This window comes from Tenrec ecaudatus, chromosome 8, assembly GCF_050624435.1.
Source record: "Tenrec ecaudatus isolate mTenEca1 chromosome 8, mTenEca1.hap1, whole genome shotgun sequence".
Lineage (NCBI taxonomy): Eukaryota > Metazoa > Chordata > Mammalia > Afrosoricida > Tenrecidae > Tenrec > Tenrec ecaudatus.
Window position 1 is genome coordinate 16009792 of NC_134537.1, and position 24363 is coordinate 16034154.

At 37.3% G+C, this 24363-nt stretch overlaps 1 protein-coding gene across 5 annotated transcripts in view; it reads left to right on the top strand.

Moving 5' to 3' along the window:
- The window catches only part of NAALADL2 (N-acetylated alpha-linked acidic dipeptidase like 2), a 1559949-nt gene that overhangs the window by 1143154 nt on the left and 392432 nt on the right, over window positions 1-24363 (top strand). For all 5 annotated transcript variants that reach the window (XM_075556048.1, XM_075556051.1, XM_075556049.1 and 2 more), the window contains 3 exons: window positions 5749-5841; window positions 9132-9337; window positions 18865-18984. In XM_075556048.1, coding sequence (XP_075412163.1) covers window positions 5749-5841; window positions 9132-9337; window positions 18865-18984 — 419 coding nt within the window. The remainder of the gene's footprint in view (window positions 1-5748; window positions 5842-9131; window positions 9338-18864; window positions 18985-24363) is intronic.

The following is a 24363-nucleotide window of genomic DNA, read 5'->3' on the forward strand; positions in this document are numbered from 1 at the left end:
AGATATGTTTTTATTTCACATACCTTATAAACAATGTTGGCTTTCATTAGAATTGTTGTCTCTATTTCTCAATAGTTTCAACTATTTCAGGTCTTTGCTTTAAAACCCTACATATAATTAATGTTTTATGAAAATTATTTACTGTGTCAATATCAGGTGGAAATTCAATATATGCCCATTTAGCTAGAATATGTTAACGAAGAAGTTCAACTTTACTAAATCCTTATTTTAACAGTGAAAATCCACCAGTATGTGTATAGATCTATGCATTTCAACCTGTTGCTGTGTTAGGTTTTTATCTTTAAACAAATTTAGTATATGCTTACAAATTTAAATTTACCATATATCTCAAGTTACTGGACTGCTTACTAGATCAAATCTTTCAACTGTTTTATCTTACTTGATAGCAAGTTGGGTACGATAGATTTCTGCCCATATCATCCATCAGTTTGTTGCACAAAGGTGGTTTATGTTTCAGTGATACTGGAAACGATGCCATCGGAATTTCAAATACAAGCAGGGTCACTTATAGTGCACAGGTTCTAGCAGAGCTTCTACGCAAAGAACAACTAAGAAAAAAATAATAACAAATCCACTTCTGAGAGCTTAACCACTGAAAATGACCTGAGTAGCATCTAGACATTTGTATGACATATTGTCAGAAAATAGTCCCACAAGTTGGAAAACACTCAAAATACCACTGGGGAAGAGCTGCCCTTTCAAAATAGAGTCAACATTAACGAGGGAGGAGGAGCAAAGCTTTCTGGACCTTCATTTAATGATGAAGGATGACTCCCAATGAGAAGAAACAGCTGCAAACATCCGTTACTCTTTTGAATGTGAAATAGAGGGGCGTATACATACAGGAAAGTTGAACATCATCAAAAATTAAATGGAATTTTAAAAAGCTGTAAGAACTCCCCAATAAAATTGATTTATTAAAAAAATAAATGGAATGCATCAAGATTGCTATCCTAAGCTGTAGGGCACTGAAATGGACTAATATGGGCTATTTTGAATCAGATAATCACACAATTTACTGTTTTGTGAATGACAAATTTAAGCGAAATGACACCCTTCTCAGCAAGAAAAAGAGCATTTTAAGGTCGATCTTGAAGGACACTTCTCTCTGGATTAGGATAACATCTATGTGCCTACAAAAAAACAGTTAATGCAACAGTTATTAAAATCCATAGACCAACCCTAATCCTAATGAAGAACGTGAAACATTTTACCAGCATCTTCAGTCTGAAGCTGAGCAAATGTAATCAAGAATCAATGATAATGACTGGTGTTTGGAATGTGTACGTTGGAAACAGTAGTTGAGAAATATGGCCTTGGTTATTGAAATGAAGCTGGAGTCCCAATGACGGAATTTTGAAAGACTGTCACTGAATAGGTAGGTGCACACCCTGGAGCAACAGAGCCGATTCACTAAGTCCACATGAGAGAGGGAGAAAGAAATATGTGCCTGTCAGTAGGTAGCTCCAGCAGGGAGACTCGCAGCAAAATAGGCTGTCTTGATGGCATCCTGGTGTATGTATTAATCTCATCTTTTTTTCAGTTTTTTTCTGTAAATACATAGATAGCTTTTAATTTAGAATTTATACTGTGAGGAGCTACATCCAGATGTTTTGAATTATCTCGGGTTTCTGGATAACCACAGAAACGATTGTTGGTCACGAGCAAGCAAAGGGAACAATAAGGTTCTTCAAACCATAGACCTTTCAGGATGTTGCTGTTGCCTAACTCAATGTGAGAGCCTAGCTTTTTCATCTATTTTAATTTCATATTTTAACTTTTAATCCTGCTCTGTGGTTCTTGAAAATGTTCCTCAGTCTACTGTTCAGATTTTTAATCCCTTAATTGTAACAATATATAATAAACTTTTCTGTATCTTTATGCCCTATACAATGGTATGTTTATTTCAATTATAATGTTTTCCCATATAATTACTTGATCATGTTTTAATTTTTTTAATTCTGACATTCCTTTGTCTTCTGGAGGTTAGTTATAATGTTCATTTTAATTTATTGCATTGTGTATTCCAATATGTTTAGTTAAGATGTTCAGTTCATTAACTATTATGTTGGCTGTAAGTCTCAACTATCTGATTATTTTAATGTAGGAGTTGCTATTTCCCTGGTGTTAGCTACCTACACTCCTGGCGATTTAGGTAAAGGGAGAACTATAGGACCCCCCTTAGTTTATATCGTCTTGGGTTGATTTAGTGAAGAGAGATAGTGTGTCCATAGCAGGACTCTAACCCGCTCTCATTTTCTGAAAACTCATCAAAGAGCTATAGTTTCCAAGCATTTAATTTTTTAAGATACAGCACTAGAAGAAGACATGCTCCTTATGTTTTTATTCCACATTCTGCAGGGTTTTAGAGAAGAAGGAAAATCCAAGGGAACAGGTTCACCTAAGTCTCTATAGAAACACTTCACACCACCCAATACATACGTAGACTACCTACCTTGATTTCTCTTGTATTTATTATTATTTTATGGTTTCAGATTTTTCTATAATAATTTCCAGAAGCATATGTGTTATAGTACATAATTTATTATATTATCCTCATGTATAGTGTTTTCATGTCTGTATATTACTATGAAGTTTTAACAGCCACATATTTTATCTCAATTTTCTAAGTCATTTATGGTTTGGAATATTTATATTGTTTTCATAGTTGACATCATAGATTGTACAGCAAAGATTCAAATTAGTTCTATAGGATTCATTTCAAAGAGCAGAATTGCTTTTGTTTTTGATATATAAAGTATCAATAGGTTGTTCAGATTAATAATGGCTTCTGAGGCATTAATCTTTATAGACACACACTTTAAGCATACTTCAGGACACATGCTATTAGGAATAAAAGGATATAATGAATATTAACCAGAAAGATATAGTACTTCTTAGCCTGTATACACCTGACACACTAGCCTAAATATGTACGAAGAAAGGATTTGCCTGATCATTGGATAGACTAATAAATTCACCATCTTTGTGGGAAAATTCAACAAGGTTCAGTAATTAACAAAGAAAGCATAGAGTTTGCATGGTCATCACTACCCAATTTTCAGACTTAATCCACTGCACATCTTTCTCTCAAGGAGTAGGTGGTGGGATTGGACCTGCTTTTATTAAGTTAAAAAAAATCAAATTATTTCACCCCTGTGCCACCAGATATTTTTAGTGTAAGCAGAACATTATCAAAAGCAGTGAATTAAATAGAAATTGTTTTTATATTCAAAATTGATGATGAAAGCTTAACTGAACATCAGAGGCGTAAGGAAGAGATTTTACTCTGATTTCCCCTTGAAACTTTCTGGATCCTGGGAAATTCAAACTCTAGAAGATGCCACCCACATGGGGAAAACCATCATGGTTATGTGCCCATAGATGATAGGGATTTGGAAGTAAAAGCCTCATAGGCAAACAAGACCACAGGGTAGACATCGGATAAAAGAAAGATATTCACTCACTGGTAGAGACAATGTTTTAATTGCCAGGGTAGTGAATGAAAAAGAAAAGTGTGTGTGTGCTTGGTGTTGGGGGGAGGTGCAGAAAATCTGTCTTTAGAAATCAAAAACCTTGGCTCAGTATTTTTATTTTCTTTGTGATAGAGGAACCCATTACCACCCCCCAAAAATTAGTATGAATATTGTTCCCCATTCAGAGATACCCCTGGGATGTTTGGCAAGAGCAAATGCAACACTGGGAAAAATATGTATCTGAGAAATATGTATCACATGGAGAAACTAGCTTAATATCATCAAGAGAAAAAGGGTTTAAGAAAAATGTGTGTTTGAGATAAAACAAATAATGAACCTTATAAATTAGTCTAAACACAATCGTGGGAGAAATGCATAAGTTAACCACCCTGGTGGGAAATTGTGGGATAATTTCATAAATTCACCATCTTTGTGGGACAAATTCATGTGGCTTAGTAACGAGCAAGAGAGCATATTGGTCATATGTTAATCACTCCTCACTCAGGGGGCTTTTGCCCCTGCACCTGCCTATGGAACTCTGTGCCCATTGAATAGCAGCTCCACATGTTTCATATCTAATATTTTAAAGATGAGTCTGCCTTGCCAAATGTAAAAGTTTCTTATATGGTCCTAAAACAAATTCAGTTAAAATCAAAAGAGCAAAAATGGCAAAAACAAAAAAAACAACCATTCTTCAAGCTGGAAGTGAACTCACACCCATTATTGAATTTTAAGAAAATAATAGATTGTAACCACACTGGGGACCGTGTACTTCTTAGAAGAATCGGCCACTTGGGATCAACAGGGTAGCAGTGGCCCAAAGACAAAATTCAGAAAGATGCGAAGAGCAGACGAGCCACTCAGCGTGCAGGGTAGCTATGATGAAACGTGCTATTTCCCTCTAGTTCTTGAATGCTTCCTCCCCCCACTATCATGATCCCAATTCTACCTTACAAATCCGGATGGACCGGAGGATGTTCGCTGGTACAGATAGGAACTGGAAACACAGGGAATCCAGGGCAGATGATCCCTTCAGGACCTGGGGTGAGAGTGGCAATGCCAGGGTGGGGGAGGTGGTGGAGGGAAGGCAGAGGGAGATTACAAGGTTCTACATATAACCTTCTCCCTGGGGAGCAGACAGCAGAGAAGTGTGTGAGGGGAGATGTGGGATTTTGTAAGATATGACAAAATAATCATGATTTATACATTATCAAGGATTCATGGGGGAGGGGAGAGCAGGGAGGGAAGGGAAAAAATGAGGAGCTGATACCAAGGGCTGAAGTAGAAAGCAAATGGTTTGAGAATGATTAGGGCAACGAATGTACAAATGTGCTTGACACAATGGATGGATGGATAGATTGTGATAAAAGTTGTATGAGCCTCCAATTAAAAAAAGAATGGAAATGAGACATAGAGAGGAATTAGAATAAGCCCTGTTGCATTGTGGACATTGTACTAAATAACATGAAACAAATCTGTAAGAAATGTTGAGTGGAAAGCTCATCTGCTCTGTAGCCTTTGCCCAATTTAATACAAAAGATTAATTTAAAAAGAAGCATCGTATACAATAATTACATACAGAACACAAAATCTAGCCATCCTAGTTTCCCAGGGGACCCCTGGCTCATTTATTCTAAGGCTGGGTTGTTTGTTCTTTGTCTCCAGTACTTTGGGCAGCATGCTTGGTAAAGTGGAGATTTCATGAAAAAGAGGAAACCCTCAAAAATGTGGACTGTCATGGTGACTGCAACAATCGTCTCAAACCAAACGGACGTGTGGTTGGTGCGGGAGCGGGCAGTGTTTCGTTCTGTCGCTCTAAGTTGAAGTGAACTCGATGGCACCCAACCGCAAAAGGTTTAAGATGAGAGAAAAGTGCTCAGTAATTGTTGGAAATATTTTTAGTCACTATGGGTTGAGTCCCTTGTGTAAGAGTGTGAGTTCTTCACATTTTCATGTGGTCTTATTGTGTGTGCTCCTATGTGGAAGCCTATTTTAGTTTGGAATGGGAGGTTTAGAATGTATGTCTCTGCACTCCTATGCAGCTAGCAATTGCATGTTGTCATAGTTATCTACTAAGCATGTGAAGTAGAGAGTGTACAAAGTACCTATTAAATATTAGTCTAAAACCTATAACATTCTGATCATTAATGATGTGTCAACACAGCATCTTTGGCGCTTGACAACAGATAAATAAATTATGATGTTTTAAGGGGAAGAAAATATAATAAGCACCTATTAATTTTCCCCCCAGAAATAAGAATTGTGAACATGCAAGTGAAGACAGTCACGGAATTCAAAACAATTACAAATGTTGTTGGATATTTAAAGGGCTCAACATCTCCAGGTGAGTATGGTTGAGTAATTATAACCTTTCCCTTTGATGAAGCTTTGGAGCAAAATATCATATATTAATTGGATGCAACTAGAAGTCCATGCCACTCTAAGAGGAGGTCAATATGAAACGAATTGATCTGCTAAATTTTCTTTTCTACCAACTCTCTTTGAGAGTATATCTTTGTTGGGGAAATCTTTGTTGTTGAAGAGTGTATCTTTGAGGGAGTATATCTTTGTAGAATGTTGTTGTTAATGTTGTGTGCCCTCAAGCCTATTCTGATACATAGAAACCATATGTGGCCAAGTAGAAAAAATTCTTGGGAATACTTGGATTTCCTAAATTGAAAACTTTATGGGGCTATTGGATACATTCAAACTGCCAACTTTCAGTTAGGATCTGACCGATTCATCAATGAGACACAAGGGCTACTTAGTAAAAGAGTTAAAAATAACACAATTATAGGGAAATTAAAAATGAAAATGAAACAAACAACAAACTGTTCAACTTTGGTAACCTGGCATTTGTCTGGTAAGAAAAAACACAAAGATCATCCATTTTTTTTATTTACCAAACACTGATCAACTTTGGATTTTTTTTATGAGGCAAAGATATTTTTTAAAAGAAAATTAGTTGTGATGATGCTTAAAACAAAATGTTACAGTATATAGCAACATTTTCATTTTCAAAATGAAAGCTTAGTAATGTTTATTAACAATTTAAAAATCAAATCTACATTTTAACTTTTCAGGATTAATATATGCCCCTTCTCCCATTTTTCTTCCTCTTATAACTGCATATGAGGCTTTGTGGTTTAAATGCAATGTACAGAAATAGCATCCTTGTTAGTATTAACAGAATTTTATTACTTGTGATGGAGATTTCGTTAAGTCTTGGACTGATAACTGCAAGGCAGGCAGTTCAAACTCACCAGCCCCTCTCTGTAGGAGAAAGATGTACAAGTTTCTGATTCTGTAAAGTCTGGAAACCCTACTGTGTAGTTCTACTCAGCCCTATAGTGTTGCTTTGAGATTCAAAAAAATCAGTGTCAGTAGGTTTGATGGGTTTATTATTTTATGTATAATGTGCACGCTTGCCAAACTTTATTTGACATCTGTACAAGAATATTATCTATTCCTTTGAGAGATTTTAAATTTTAATAAATCTGAAAATGAAGACCATCAATATTATGATGATGCTTTTAAATTATGGTTTATTTGGAATTTGTAATGCTGGTGGTCGGGTGGGTTATGTCTTAACCTTGAGTTCAGCAGTTTAAACCTAACAGCCACTCTGCTGGAGAGAGTTGTGGCTGCTTCCAAAATGATGTACAATCTCAGCCATCCTGGGGAGCGGCTTGATCCTGACTTACAGGGTAGTGTGTGCCAATATCTATAACCTTGATAATATATATTGACAGATCAAATCAGCCACTTGTTTCAATATCTGTGTGAGAAATTAAAATAACTTTACAAAATGACACTTTCCATAAAGTAGTTTTTGATGCTGTGAATTCAAGGATGATCTGAGTAATTTCTCTATTTATGGCGCACGTGCTACATTTGCTATATGGCAGGCACTGCTCACCGCGCCTTACAAATTACATCTCATTTGAAACTCAAAACAATTGCATAAAGCACATACTCGTTTTATTCTTATTGGACAGTCAAGGAAATGAAAGTATACCAAGTCCCCAAACTAACTTCACAATGAATGCTTTTGTGTTTCTGAGACTTTAAATCAGTGGTTCTCAACCTTCCTAATGCCACGACCTTTTCATACAGTTCCTCATGTGGTGATGGCCCCTCCAACCATAACATTATTTTGTTGCTACTTCACTGTAACTTTGCTACTGTTATGAATCAGGCAACCCCTATAAAGGGTCATTCAGACCCCAAAGGGGTCACAGCCCACAGGTTGAGAACCACTGCTTTAAATCTTTATTGGAATAGATAGTCCTCTGTTTGTTCCGACAGAGCCCCGGATGTTCTCACACGGTGGACCTTGTGGATAGCACAGTGTGTAGCCCACTTCCCCACCTGGGTTCCTGCATGGGCCCTCTGACGGTCGATGGTACTCAAAGAAGACAGCTTGTATGAGCACCTATGTGACCTAGGAGGACATATAGAGCAACTTGATCAGATCAATGGAACTCAGTTCTTACTGCAGATAGTATGCACCCACAACAAAGTCAGTAAAAAATCTGGCCTGATGTAATGGATCTATCTTAATATGCTCAATGGTAAATTAAGCAGGCCATATTCATGAGTCAAAAAAAAGGATCCTTCTTGTAGGGCGTCATAAACTCTGGTGGTGTCGTAGGTTTTGTGTCGGCCGGCTAATCTCAAGGTCAGCAGCTCAAAATCACCAGCCATTCTGAGAAGGATGTGACAGTCCACCATGAGATAAAGTTACAGTCTCAAAAACTCACAAGGGCAGTCCTACTTCGTCCTACAGGGTCACTGTGAGTTGGAATTGACCTGATGTCTGTGAGTATGGCGAGTGTCCTCGTGACTCTACTGGACAGAGCAGAACTGTCCCTGTATGTTTGCGAGCCTATACATCTTTATGGGAGTAGCAAGCCTCGTTGTTCCTACCCATCAGACAATGGTTTCAAACTGCCGACCTTGATGTCAGCAGCCCATTGAGTAATATAATGCACCACCTGTAAGTTTACATTATAGTAAATCTAATGGGTTTGGATGATTATATGAAATAAAATATCTGAAAAAACAAATTTTACAGCTTTTAAATGACTTCTGGTGTATTTTGTTTGTTTGTTTATTCAGAGAAAGGAGAGAGGACTAAAACTATATCCTAGAAGCTGTAATTAATTCCTTTAATACTTCATTTGTTGCAAAATCGGTACCTGACAACCACATTTTTAATATTTATAGCTACCAAATAACTGTGTCCTTAGATATACTAATATCTCATTAATATTTACTGAGCATGCACACATTGTTTACAGGACACTTCCCACTATGATTCTGAAAAGAATGTTAGATAAGGGTTTTATTGTGGCATATTTGTATACTTCATTAATTAATATGCAGGTTGCAGAAGACAGTAATGTGGATCTCAGCTTTGGATTCATAATTGAGTTCAGCAGCTGCCTCTGTTTTGATATACACAGATGTGTGAATCACGACACTGGACGAAAATGTTAAAGTAGTCTTAATTATTAGAGCAATTTGGCTTAATTGTTGCTCACTTGTGCAAGAGGATTATGTAAATGTTATTACATTTATTGTTAAATTTTATGTTTTCTTTTAATGACATTTATTCTCTTCTGTCTCCAGACCGGTATATCTTCGTTGGCAGCCACCATCACACCCCACCCAGTGACAGTGGGCAAGCATGGGCCAGCAGCACTGCGATGGTCACAGCTTTGATCCGAGCCTTGATGCTAAGAGTTAAGAAAGGATGGAGACCCGACCGTACCATCGTTTTCTGTTCATGGGGAGGAACCGCTTTTGGCAACATTGGCTCATATGAATGGGGAGAGGTAAATTAATCTGTGCCTTAATTACTATTCTTTCACTTTTTTTCTGCTGAAATTACAAAGTGAAACTACTGAAGTCAAGTGCTGAAGGAATGTGCAACCAGGGTGTCATATCTGCTAATTTGTTGTGCTTAATTTTCAAAAATGAGGCAACTTACAGTTAGAAAAGAATGAGTTGTGTAAGATATTTTGATGCCTATTCTTGGAAAGAGTTACAGTCCTGAACCTCAGGGGTAGTTCGACCCTGCCCTGTAGTGTCATTGTCAACTAGAAGGCAGTGAGCATGGGCGTTTGAGTTTCTCTTCTCTGTACTGTACTGCTACCATAGTGCTTCTTATCTTTGAATCCCTGGTGCCATAGTGGTTTATGTGGTGGACTGCTCACCACAAGGTCAGAGGTGAGCAGTTCAAAACCCATGCTGCTCCTTGGGAGAAAGCGGAGGCTCTAATCTCACAAAGAGTTACAGGGACAATTCTACCCTGTCTTAAAGGGGCACTATGGTTGGGTTGTCTGGATGGCAGTGAATTTTGTTGTTGATGTTGTCTGTTTTGAGAATGTTTACTTGGTAATGGAGATTTAAATTAGATATGAAATCTATGGTGAGGTTTTCTCCTCTGGTAAAGAGAGCTTCTTAAAGAAAGGGGCTGTTTTACTATGCCTTACAGAGTCGCTAGCACTCAGAACTAAGTCAGAGACAGTGAGTTTGGTTTTACTCTTTTCTTTATTCAACATCAAAATTGAAAGGCACTTAAGAGAGACGTAGCTTTAACCTGTATTTTGAACCATCTGGGAAGGATCTGCATCCCTAGTGGCATAGTGGTTACTAGTAGGGCTGCTCACCATAAGGTCAGCAGTTCAAAAGCACCGGCCCCTTCTCAAGAGAAATGTGGGGCTTTCTACTCCTGTAGAGTTTCAATTTCAGCAACCCACAGGGCAGTTCTACCTTTTCCTATGTAGTTTCTATGAGTCTACATCGACTTGATAGAAATAAGTGAGTGAGAAGTTACCTGGAATTCAGAAATTTTAACTTCTGTATCAAATGCTTATTGCCTTAACAGTGACTTCATAAATGATGGACGTGAGATTCCAAAGAGTGTTGTTCTCTATTCTGCCTCATGTTTTCACTCCCTCTACTTCTTTTTGATCTCCCTACCCACTTCTTTGCTCCGTACTTACCTATCCACCTACCTACCTACCTATTTCTGGAGACTTTGTTCAGAAGGAATTTAGAAAATACAACTAAAACATGTAGCTTTTAAATATAAACACAGATATGTTTGTTTCTCACATGTGTACTGCTTTTTAATAAAATTTAGTAAGTGATCATTGAATTTGTGTCATACTAATTATACACAACGCCTTGTCGAATTCTTAAATATTTTAATTATTTGATGACTTTTTAAAGAATATCAGTGAAAATATTCAAATATATGTATATATATATACATATACATTGCAGTTGTAATAAGAAAGTAAAACTTTTATGTTCTACGTGGCTTACTACTTCTACTTAAAAAACATAAATAAAAATCTGAGGTATTTAATAGATTTCCTTGTTTCATGTTCTTTATGTAAATACTCAAAAAGGATGAACTACTTAGTCAATATTAGATAAAATACCAAAATTATGAATGCATAAAATTATTATGTGTCTTTTCACTTGACGTTAAAAAAATACTGGAAGATGCGAAAAAAATTACAGAGTGTAAAATTCATCAGAATTCACACATTGCAAATTGGAATGCTTTTCCATATGCAAATTAGTGGTGTGAATGTTTGTTCCATATTCAAACAAATGAATTCAAATGAAGATATTCCATTGCTAAAAGAATCTTCTTAAATTGGTAGTTTTGTAAGTAGGAGAAAAGATGCAATAGCAAAAGCAACCTCCCAGCTCCTATTCTAAGTCATTTGCCTTAAAGATACCAAGAAATTAAATGATACTTTGGGGAATATGTTCGTTTTCTGGGTGATATTATTAATACATCATGAAAGCAATGATTTCACCTTTTCTATTATATTATGTAGCTGTCTTAATATCTAGTAACTTTCATCAGCAATTCATGTTTATCTTAAATTTACATGTATATTTCTAAACTACATTTTCAAAATATTTAAAAATGAGAACTATTAATAATCATTAATTGTTCTAAATGTAAATATAGTAAACTCCAATGCATGAGAAACTTTAAAAGTCTTTAAATCCTTTTGAGTATCTAGTATCATACTCTTAAATGGAATCAGTAGGAGGATTGGACATTTATGAAAGAAGTTTTTCACCAGATGAAGTAGATATGTTACAGGACAGAGAATTTTATTTAGAGACTTGTCTGTAGAAGCAGACCTTACCGACCACTATAGCTTGTGTCTATATTTCTGGCCCCCCTCTAGCCCCCTCCATGCATACCAAGCATTTGTAAGCATTCCCATACATATGAGATTCTCGGGAACTTCCATTGGGGTAGCAAGGGATTCTGAAAAAATTTAGCCCCAAATGTTGTCATGGACTTCTCACATGCTATGTCCAAATCTCCACTTTCAGCCCTTTGATCTTTCTCATTTTCACCTCGAGAGACGCCATACATATAATTCTTCATGGGCTCGGAGGTGGAGGGCTATCCTTCGGTAGGTGCTTCCTGCTTATATGGGGAATAGGGTATGACCACCTTGTTTATGTGGGTAGAAATCTCTCCTAATCTTTTCCAGATTAAGGGGAGCAAGCTTTTTCAGGTAGAAATGCTTGACTTAAAGCTGGCTCATTAATGGCATAGGCTTGTATATAGTTGTCTTAGTCTGGGTAGACTAGAGAAACAAATCTGTAGAAACTCATATGTATATAAGAGAGAGTTTTATATAAAAGGTAATTGTACATTAAGAAAGCATCCTAACCAGTCCAGTTCAAGCCCATATGTCTGATATTAGCCCATATGTCCGATACCAATCTATAAAATCCTCTTTAGACTCACAAAACCTGCTCAATGATGCTGAACACAGGATGATCACAGGCCAGTGAGTAGAAAGTCTTTGGATTCAGTGGTATTGTTAGCATCTCAGCGCTGGCAGGGGTCTCCATGTGGGTTCTTCAGCATCCAGGGCTGCATCAGGGTTGGTCCATGTGGCTTCTTCTCAGAGATGTCTCCCCAGAAGTCAGCCTGTGCCTTGTCAGTAAAGCGTCTAGCAGGGAGTGAGTGAGGAGTCTCTACTGCCTCCAAGGAAGAAAAAACAGATTTCCCAGACTTCTCAGGAGAAAGTCATGCCCACACAGAGACCTCATTGCCTATAATCTGATTGACAGACTAGACTCCACCCCAGTACTCCTAATCCTCAAATTGAAAAATAATTATATATCTACCACAATAATCTGAAGTTACTCAGGATCAGCAAGATCTGTTGTTTCAGATAATTCTGTGACAGGCACACGAGGAGTTGTCCTAGGGGAAATTTCCAAAATCATAATGAGACCAAAGAAAGGAGAGCTGAGGAATGGATGGAGAACCCATCATTGTTGTGTTTGCCAAAGAACCCTAGAATCCTAAAAGCACATAAAGCTATACCTCTCTCCCACCCAATTTTAATCTCCAAGATTCCTTATGTAAATTTTATTGTTAGGAAGGAATTTGTTGGTCTCACAGTCTGAAATACAAAGGCAAGGAAAAATAAGTCCTATTTATTCATCTTCTGATTCTGAGGACACTTTTAGGCTACACTTCCTCGTGTGTGTGTGTGTGTGTGTGTGTGTGTGTGTGTGTGTGTGTGTGTAATAGTAGGCATCTATCTCTTCCTGGAAGCACACTTCCTCTCCATGCTTTAGCTAGGATTTGTCTTGACCACCTGTGTAGGCTAGTGGTCAGAAACATGGGCATCGATAGAGTACTGAAAATGGCTTTTGGACTGATTCAAGACATTGAATGGGCATTGGGCTCTGTGCGCAGGTTGCAGTTTCTGTAGAACAAGTACCTCCTGGATTCTGGTCCTGATGCATTTCCTCCGCTTAATTCAAGGTTGAAGAGAGCACACGGATAGCTAACCCGGCCCTTAGCTGGGCTAAAGATGGCGGCAAAGCTGCCTCTTTAAATTCCTTAAATCCACAGTGGTAGTTTTCCACTGGGTCCTGTCTCGTCTGTCTTCACCACGCGACTCAGTAGGGTTGATCAGGACCTGTTCATCACCTTGGTCCGAGTCATTGTTTTTCCTCTACTACATGTGAGGTAGCAATGAAAGATAATCCTATGAGTGGAATGAATATTAAACTCTTTACTGTCATTTGTAAATTTGGCCACGTTCATGTTCCTATTCCTGATGATAGCAAGTCAAATAAATCTGGTGCTTGTAGGGTATTATAGTGTGTACCTCTGGGCCCCACTGTCTAATTGTGTGCATGACCTCTCCTACCTCACCCATGCTATTTATCATGTGTCACGAGAATGTCATCGACTGCACAGAATCTTCTTTGCTGGCCTAGTACAATAAAAGCCAAATGTGCCGTGCCTCAGAGACAATTTGGTCAAAGAATTTAAGCATCAATGATCTAGTCCCATCCCTTAGTGGCTATGTTTTCTATTTTTCCCATGGTTATTGATAATTTTCTCAAAGTCCGCTTCAATTCAATGATAATATCACTAGGGATTAAATCTCTCTCTCAAAAATGACCATCCTCAACCTGAGTTGGACTAAGTGGTTTTCTTAATATTCTCATTTTACAACATGTAATGCTTTGATTTTAACTAATTTGTTGTAACTTTCTCAGTACCATGCACCTAAATCTCCAGGCAAGCTTTGGCACTGAGGTACAAAACATATATTTCTCTCTGAAAACAAAGTGAGGGCATTGTTTTAGGAACTGTATATCACATAAGTAATAAATGAACTCGACCTCAAGTGAAAGTAAAGCAAGGGTATTCGAGATAGTGAGGTTACTGAAGGGGAGTCATAATTTAACCTTAATTGGATTAGGTAAAAGCTTGTACAGTTTTAAAGTGGGGGCAGAACTAAATGATCCTTTGAAATGGGGTTCTGTGGCAAATCTGGCTCTCCATCAAATGACCAGCACCTGGTACTTCAACAAAAGGATTCTTAATGCAATCATCCATCCTCCTAAAAAGCAAAAGGTACCTAGGCGTGTAATTAATGTAACTCACCTAAAAAGATATAACAAATATTACATGTGGACATAATCAAATTACATTTGTAGGTGAGTCACCCATCAAAGAGAAGGCTATCAGTGTGAGATTCAGGAGGGACATAAATTCCATGCCCATGTCTCTGGCTGGTTTGACCATCAAGTCAGGAACTTGGCCCTTACAGGGGAGAAAGATGTACCTGAGATTTTATGCCCAGTAATTTTGCAAAATTTCTACTTCTTGCACTTATTCACTAGGGCACCCAAAACTTTTAAGACTAGGGAAGATGGTGACAAGGTGAGAACTGTGTGCTAGAGCTAAATGGAGAGAGTTGAATGACTTTAGAGGTGTCCGAGTGGCATAGAAGTTACGTGTTGGGCTGCTAATCACAAGATCAGCAGTTTGAAACCACTAGCAGCTCCTCGTGAGGAAGACCAGACTTTCTACTACTGTAGCATTACACTCTCAGAAACGCACAGGGACATTCTACCCTGTCCTAGTAGTTTGCCATGAGTTAGGATCACAGGTGGTGGTGAGGTAAGGTTTCATGATTTGAGAGGATTTGGGGATAACTTTCTACTTGCAGTAGGCACTTCAGTTAAAGAAAAATTAAAGATATTTTTAAGTCCCTTCATCTATAAGGACCTGGTTTAATGAGAAACAGGAAAAATCCTATAAAGCTTTCATGTGGGTAGACCACTACCCTCTGCTTTCTCTAAACTTATCAGAGAGACCCATATAATTCCTGGACTTCTCCCCAAGTGTCATAATTTTTGATATCTGGATCTATAAATTGGAATGGTTTATATACTTGGGATCTATAATTTGGGACGGTTTATACACTTATCTCTTAACACTCTTTTTCCTTTGGGATTCTTAGGATACCGATTAGTAGGTTTTATTATAGCCTTTTGTAACTTTTTAAAGAAAAGGCTATAGGTTATTTTAATTGGATCTGGTTAACCATAGCTACTTTGCTATCATATAGAATACATTTTCCAGGCCAAATTTTCCCTCTGCCTAACTTATTACAAATAATAGCAGTTTACCTTTAGAGTCTGAGTAACAGACGAGTCCCAGTTCTAAAGGATGCATCCCAGTCATGTGAGAGATCTTAAACTTTGGCTTTCCATATGAAGGAGAGCAGAAGAGATCATGGCAATGGCCTTGAGCATCCTGTTTCCTCTACCATGCTATAAACTTGCTTGGAGAGAATGCCCCTCCTCCAAACTTGGGTTTCCAGAATTAACTGGCCCTTACTGGGTATACCCCACTACTCTACTCCCTTCTGATGAGGTCTAATTGTCTGCCCCAATGGTGGGAAACTTCTCCAATTCATTCCTCCTTTGGGGGCTTTTTCCCTCCCTTATCAAGGGAGCTAAAGGGTTTAACTCTGGCTTACTGGTAAATTCCTTTGAAGAGGTCAACCCAGTAACCATGATTGTTTGTGTGGGTTGGAAATTTCTTATAAGAATCACAAAGTAAAAAAAAAAGAAAGAAAGAATCACAAAGTAAACTACACTTAGTCCAATTGTTCCAAAGCGGGTGAGGGAAATGACCTGAGACACGATCCCAGATCTTTATCTTTATGCCTTCTGGATCGTGCCACCATTTGATTCCGACATGCAGTGGCACCAGCGAGCAAGACAGAACTGCAAATATCACGGGGACAAGTAAAGTATCATCCTTCTCCCAAGGAGCTTCTGGTGGTCCCCAGCTGCTCATCAAGAGTAGCCCAATCTTAATCCACTAAGCCACAAGCATACCTCACCTGTGTTTAAAGAGACAGGTACCCTAATGTTTGGATTCCTTTAGAATTTGGGGGATAGTAGGAATAATGTGAATTCAACTTTCAGATATGAACATAAGTAAAATGGTAGCAAATCTTTTTCTAAGGAATCACTTACATACACAAGACACTATTAAAATGCTATTTTTGTAGAAAGTATTATCATTTCTTACATCTTGGGAAAGACCTGAAGGTCCAAAACTATAATTCATAAATATCCATCCGGTCTACAATACACAGGTCTGTCAAACTTTGACTGAAACCAGAGATTAGCAAATTCAGATGCTAAGGATAGTCTTTGTATATTAACTAATCGCTAGCCTCCTCAGCCTTTTTAGTTGCAAATATTAGGAGGCAATTCTTGCCTTTAGACAAGGAACTATTTGCCAACTTTTTTGGTCTTATGAGTAAACCCACTAAAATCAATCTAATGTTATAGAAATTTGGCAAATTTTATTGTTCAAACCTGCTCTTATAATAACACTTTAAACATAAAGACATGAACACATTATTTAGCAGACTTCAACATATAACTAACTAGGTTCTTCAAAACTTCTGTGAAGAATTTTTATTTTTCATGCACTATAGGAGAAATGTTAAAGATTTTGGAGTCAGAGAATTCAGTTCTTATCTATGCCATAAATCATAGGCATTGTGATTTCTTGGGCAAAATTAATTTCACTGAGACTTGTTCGTCAAATAAGTACAGGGATGTCTCTCTCAGGAGGCTTCCAAGAGAATTAATTGAACTTATATAGAGAAAGCGTCTGGAAAGGGAAGCAAATTTGTGCAAAGAATCTGAGAAGCTGCACTGTGAACAAGAACATGGCATTGAGACTGAAGGAAGGCTTATGAGCAACCCAGTGAGACGGCCTGGCTTGCTGGACGTGAGGAGGACTTGAAGCACTAACTTAGGAAGGTCAAAGACTACGCACTTCGTGATGGATTGCGCCTCAGTGAAGAAAATAAGACAACACAAAATTCTCACCACTGGTCCAATAAACATCATGATAAATGGAGAAAAACTTGCACTTATTAAAGAATTTCATTTTACTTCTACCCACAGTCAATACCTTGGAAGGAATCAAGAAATCAAATGAGGTATTACACTGGGCACATCCGCTGCAAAATAAGCTGTTAAAGTATTAAAGCACAAAGATGATCCTATCGAGGACTAAGATGTGCCTGAGGCAAGCCATGGTATTTTCAGTCACCCTGTAAGCATGCAAAAGCTGGACAATGACGAAGGAAAACCAAGGAAACCCTTTGAACTATGGTGTTGCTGAGGATATTGAATATCTCGCACTGTTCCAATAGAGTGAACATTTCTGTCTGGGAAGGACATCAAACTTGGTGAAAGAGATAAGTAGCAAAAACAAGACAGACCCTCGAGAAGATGGACTGACACGGTGTCCACAGCAATGCTGAGAGCGGAGCAGAACGAAGCACTGTCTCCTTCTTTGTCACTCTGAATGGGAATCACCTGGAAGGCATCCAACAAGAACAATAAGAGTCAAAGGACATTTTCTGACCAATGTCTGACCGGTAACTCAAGATGAAATTTATCACTTCTACTTATTTTACAGATTGGTTCAGTTAACATGAATTTTCTTTTCACCTCTCAAAAAACAATTGGATTTTCAACATACAATAACATCACTGATTTGCTAATTGTGCAAATCTCTATAATATTTCACTTGGTAGTGTTGGAGGGAAAATATATTTCCCCCAACCCTAAAGTCATTGATTGTGACAGTGGTGACTGGCTGTAGATTGGCCATTACAGTGCTTGTGCTGGTTAGTTAACATCGGGCCAATTTCAAATCATTGGGACCCCAAGTCCAAGAAAGCCTGTTCTGGAGACTTTTCTGGGCTGTAATCTGGGTTAAGGAGAACTTTAACCAACCACCAAGAGAACTCATCCTAAAATAATGACTCAAACGTGTGATGCACAGGAGAGAGGAAAGCACGCATTCGGCTTAGTAGCATTTATCTAAAGGATTCAGAATCTCATTTTTTGAGGTGGGGATCAGCGGAGAAGTAGAAAAACTATTCTACTGAATCATTGGTGCTACTGAGGAGCATGAAATGTGAGGTTTACATTAGGTCATATTGCAGGAACCTGTGGTGTTTTGTCCCTTCGTGCACAGAATAGTCACTTCACACAGAATGTGGTGAATTACTTCTTCAAAGGCCAGGGCTAGCTGCATCAATCACTGAAGTAGTATAGTCACATTTGTTCTCCACCCAGTAACTATAAAAATTAAGTGGTATTACTGAAGAAACATTCCATTCTTGATGAAATTGGATTGTAAACTATATTAACATGTTGAGAATACTGTAGAGTTGAGCAAAAGAATATCACAGACTTCGTTGTATTCATGTTACTTTCATCAGAAATAATGCTTTGGCATGGCATGTTATACCCAACTTCTCACCACTCTTATGTAAAATCTTTTTAGGGCCATTTTGGATGTCATAGTCTAGAGTTTCTAAAAATCAAGGGGGCACTTATTGAATGTAATTATTTTACATGGGAAGTGTTTATTATTTAACATATAATGAATTCAATAAAATAACTTACTTATATCAATGTTAAATGTTGATTTTTTAAATTCTAGGATTTCAAGAAGGTTCTGGAGAAAAATGCTGTGGCATACATTAGCCTCCATGACCCCATCAGGGGCAACTCCAGCCTCCATCCCGTGGCGTCCCCGTCTCTTCAACAACTCATAGCACAGGTAACAGTCACCACTGCAATGCGCACGATTGTGCAAAACTGTCACCTTCTCCTCAACTTGAAAGTTCCTGAGTTTTTAAAGCTTGTCTTTAAATCTTTGTATATTGGTTGTAAGGCATGGTCAATTCCTGAGTTTCTCTCAATATTTCTTCTGCTAATTATGTAGGTCCATCGCTCACAATTATTAATTGGCTAATTTTTTTATAGATCACAGTTCTAGGAGTTGTGCATTATACATTTAAAGAGAAGGCATATAAAAATGTTTATTTTTAATGAATCCATCTTACACATTCCCATTTATGCCACTCTTGACGTTTTGTGGTTAACTAGATTACTTCTGGTTTTCTTTTCTCTCGTTCATGTTTTACTAAGTGAGATCTGTCCTATCTTTTCAGCTACTTTATATGCCCCTGAGAGCAGGATCTGCACCTGATTCCTAGACTGTTGAGTTGAGGTTAAGATATTCAGCAAACATTGTTTGAACAATTATTTATGGAAAAGAAAAGCATGTGTTTCCTTCAAAGCAACTTGAAAAATGCTACAGATGTTGTGCTAATGTTTCACTTGAGACATTTATTTTTTGCAATTTTGTCATGTCTTGTTTATTTTACGAAAATATTTTTTAATAGAACGTTTTTACTTTTAGTACAGCCACACTCTCATGTTGTTTTATTTTGATGATTTCCTACCTTGAAATGCATGAGTAGTTTTCTCAGTAGAGAAGCAGCTAAACCACCACTGGTAAGTGGCTTTGTCCCAGCGGCAGCATGGCATATGGATAGTGGAAACGACCTTTCAGATGCGCGCAGGGTTTTCATGAGCATCCCACGAACGGAGCTAGGAAAGGACACTGATAATGAACAGTCCTGTAGATTAGCCATCATTCTCGATGGAAATATAATGCAAACTAACATTTTATGACTTTTGTAAAGTATTTTCTAGTTTAATAGTTTTCATTGACATTTCCATTTGCAGTATCATAAAGAAGACATTATGCAAGATGAAATGAGTAAATCTATACATTTAAGATCAGCCAAATCCCAGTGCTCCGACCTTAATTCAGACCAAGATCTGAGAGCTAATTTCTCGAGCATTGTGAACTGCCTGACTTTTCACTCACTACACCTTCCTCAGAAAACACAAAAGGATTGTAGATATCTCCCATGGAAAATTAAATTATTTCTACCTAAATGGATTGGCAGAAACCACGAATTCAGGAGTCTAGGAATTGGTGAGGATTACTGGAAACATTATAGTTTTTCCTTTCGTGTGTTGTGATTTAACTATTTTGAGAGTTTTATCAGATATGTAATCATTGACATTAATAGGTAAATAGCAATAACAAACAAGAAGTATCAAGTCTATAGAATATCAACTTGGGGAATAGAATAGTATTTAAGATATATAACTTCAAAGTAATTTATGTGAGTTATTTAAAATTAACCCTAATTCTACTTGGATAATTTATGTTTCTAAAAATAACTATTGATAATATCAGAATATATGTAATTTCATTTACACTGAAAAATAATTTTATCAAATTTCAAAGAAAAACATTTAATCAGTGACTTGCACTCTGTTACTATATAAACCTGTCATAACACACCAGACAAAAACAGTACAAAACAAATAGAAATGAAAAATGATTTCAAAATGATTTCTTTCTACATAGAACAATATTTTCTCTGAAGAAGACATATGTCTAAATTGTGAATAAGCTATATGCATATCTGATACTCTGCATTTCAGTAGATTCCATGAGATCTTCCTAAGTTGAAATGGTGTCTTAAGTTTAGGTGATGAAATCATAAACCATTTACACTTCAACAATAAAATGACACATTTAGAATGTTTCATTGTTGGTATATTGACATGAACCCCAAATAGGAAATATTTGTCCTAAACCAAATGTTAGTTTAATCTAGTATTAATAGTATAATGTCTAAATCAAGAAAGCAAGTTTTCTGTCCATCAAACTACAGCTTGTTATATAAAATTTTTGTGTATGATAAATTTCTGGAATTTACACTAAGTACAATTTATAATTCGTAAAAACCTCCCTTTTCAAGTTTACAGCAGAATGGCATTTAATAAATGGGTACAATCACCCAGACAGCATCATGACTAAGACACTGAGCATCTCCACCATGTAAATAAGGAGCCAAGGTCCCTAAGGGGTATGCTTCTATGGATTAATTTTCCTTTTAATCATTTTATGGGGGGCTCATACAACTCTTATCACAATCCACACATCCATCCATTGTGTCAAGCACATTTGTACATTTGTTGCCCTCATCATTCTCAAAACATTTGCTTTCCACATTAGCCCTTGGCATCAGCTCCTCATTTTTCCCCTCCCTCCCTCCCCGCTCTCCCCTCCCTCATGAACCCTTGATAATTTCTAAATTATTATTATTTTGTCATATCTTACACTGTCCGACAGTGGCCTTCACCCACTTTTCTGTTGTCATGCCCCTAGGGAGGAGGTTATATGTAGATCCTGGTAATAGGTTCCCCCTTTCTACCCCACCTTCCCTCCATCCTCCTGGTATCGGCACTCGTTACTGGTCCTAAAGGGATCATCCGCCCTATATTCGCTGTGTTTCCCATTCCTACCTGTACCAGTGTACACTGTGGATGAATTTTACCATCTTTGGTTTCCGCCAGTCTCTTTTGTTCTTGAGAGAGAAAATAGAGCTCGCATGGCTGCTCATTTTTAAACTCAGACGCTACTCAAACTAGGATATAGAACATTATCTATATAAACTATGTTATACCAATAGAGTATTTTGATAGCAAGATGGGACTTTCTACTTCTGTAAAGAGTTCAAGACTTGGAAACTCCCAGAGACAGGTCTGCCCTGTCCTTCACAGTCACTACGAGTCAGCATCAACTTGATGACAGTGGGTTTGTTTTGATGGTTTGGGTTTGGTTAGAGTTTTTGGCAAATATGAACAGAGTTGTTTTGATTATTTTTTGTGTTTTGGTAACAGGAGTACATCTGTTTCTCTTTGATATGTATCTTTCTAGAAGTAAAATTGGTAGGCCACAGGGTAGACAACTGTTTACTTATGTTGTTACGTGCTGCCAAGTTAGATTCATCTCCTACAGACCTTACACAATGAAAACACTACCCAGTCTTGTTCTAGCCTTACAAGATTCATCAGGGATATTGGTTGTGGTTGAAACCTTTCCATTTCCCCAGAATTTGAACCAGTCCCATTGATAGTTCAGTAATGAGAAGTGCGTTTGTGAAGTACTCAAGATGGTGTTGATGTTTGTGTTCACTCGAGGTTTAGGAGGGAATTAGGGCTGACTCACTGAAAGCAATAATATGCAGACCAAATGCCTTTTGGCTTTAGGAATTAACAAATACCTTATCAGATTAAATACAGAATAAGAATATACTTTTCACCCCATGTTTTCAAATCCAGCCCCCTCAATTTTAAATTTTGAATCATTTGGGGATTTTACCTTTTCCACAATCGATGTTCAGTTCAACCATTTAAAGCACCCCCACTGGCTTACCTCCTTGAGATTTTAGAAAGATCATCTTTCTTTAAAAAATGAAAACCCTTTAATAAATAATTCCTCTTGATTCTTAAAGGTACAAAAAAGGAGGCCCAGTTCAGCAGCTTCTGAGTTAATGAAACTGCCTTCAAGTTATCAAAATAAAGATAAAACAAGACTTTTCATCCAATAATAGTTTTAAGCATTAGGACATAACACAAACGCATGCATGCTTCTTTGGATATGACGCTGTTTCATCCTTAGTTTATGAAACCATGCTTCACTGATCACAGCGCATATTGATTTTGCCTTTAGAACAACAGAATTTGATAATATATTATTAGTTTGGTGCTCTGTAAGTCTCAAGTAAATCGTGGTGAAATTTCTGAGTTTATTTTGGAAAATGCCTGCAGCATTTGTGTAGATGAAAACAGTCAATCTCCCCATATTCTGCTTAAATGTTGCTTTTGAAGCACCAACCAGAAGATGGCAAACGTGATGAAAGCTAACAAATTTCATCAATATTGCAAAACTCTCCAGTAGATAGAAAATGTTTTGATGTTGCTGCTGTTTTTTTTAACTCATTGTTTTAGTCTCTGGGGAGAAAAGTGAGTATGTTCTACATTTTCACAGTATAGTTTTATTTTAAATTTCACATTTTTAAATACGCCAAAATCTGTCCTACAGAAATTTTAGTACATCCAATATTTCTCAACTCACCTACTTTTTAGAGCATTGCATTAAGAACCTAAATATTTTTACCCATACATTATTAATACTCCAGTGATTTTCAGAGACAGGTGTGTTGTTTATTCCTTTCAAATCTTTCACAGTTTCAATCATTTCTTCATTTGTTATGGTATCACAAGTGGTCCAGTCGTGAGGATTTTGATCATTTTTACATTCTGTTGAAGGCTGCAATCCTTGATCTTCATCGGCAAGAATGTCAAGTCCTCCTCAGTTTCAGCAAGGCTGGGTCATCTGCATTACACAGGTTGCTAATATTTTCCTTCAATCCTAATGCTTTGCACTTATTCATATAATCCAGGTTGTACTATTATATGTTCATCACACATGTGGGCTAAATATGGAAAGAGGATTAGCTCCTGTCCCAGGCAGCTTTCCTGACTCGACACGATGTATTATTTCCTTGTTCTCTTCAAATCTCTACTCTTTGGTTCCACATGAGCATAATAAGGTGTTTTAAAATTCATATTCTTGTATTCTTCTCAATGTTCCTCATAGTGTGTTATGATCCACATAATGATGTGCCTTTGCATCGTCAATGAAATGCAAGCACTCATCTTTGTTGATACTCTTTGCTTGCGCCATGATTCATATCAGCAGTGATATCCCCCTACTATGACTTATGCTGAATCTGGCTTGAATTTCTGGCCATATGGTGTGAAAGCACTTCTGCAGGCAGTTTTAACTTATTGTCTGCACATTTCAACTGCATGTGATATTAACAATGTCTTTCAATTCTCTATGTATTCTGTTGAGTCACCTTTCTTCAGTATAGTCAAAAGTACTGTTAACTCTTCTACTCAGGTAGCTGCCTTCTTATTCTTCATCAACTTGTTGAGACGTTTCAGTTATTATTTTGTAAATTTCTGGTGCCTTGTTTTTCACTAACACCTTCGTTTCAGATTGCATTTCGTTCTTCAACATCATTGGTTCTTGATCATATGCGATCACTTGAAATGGTTGAATGTTGACCAAACCATTTTATCACTCAAACCCAAACAAAACTCACTGCCACTGTGTCCAGTTTGACTCAGAGTAGCCCTATGATAGAAAGTAGAAATGCTTCTGTGGGTTTCTGAGATGTTTTAAGAGTAAAAAACCTCATTTTTCTTGGAGGATTGG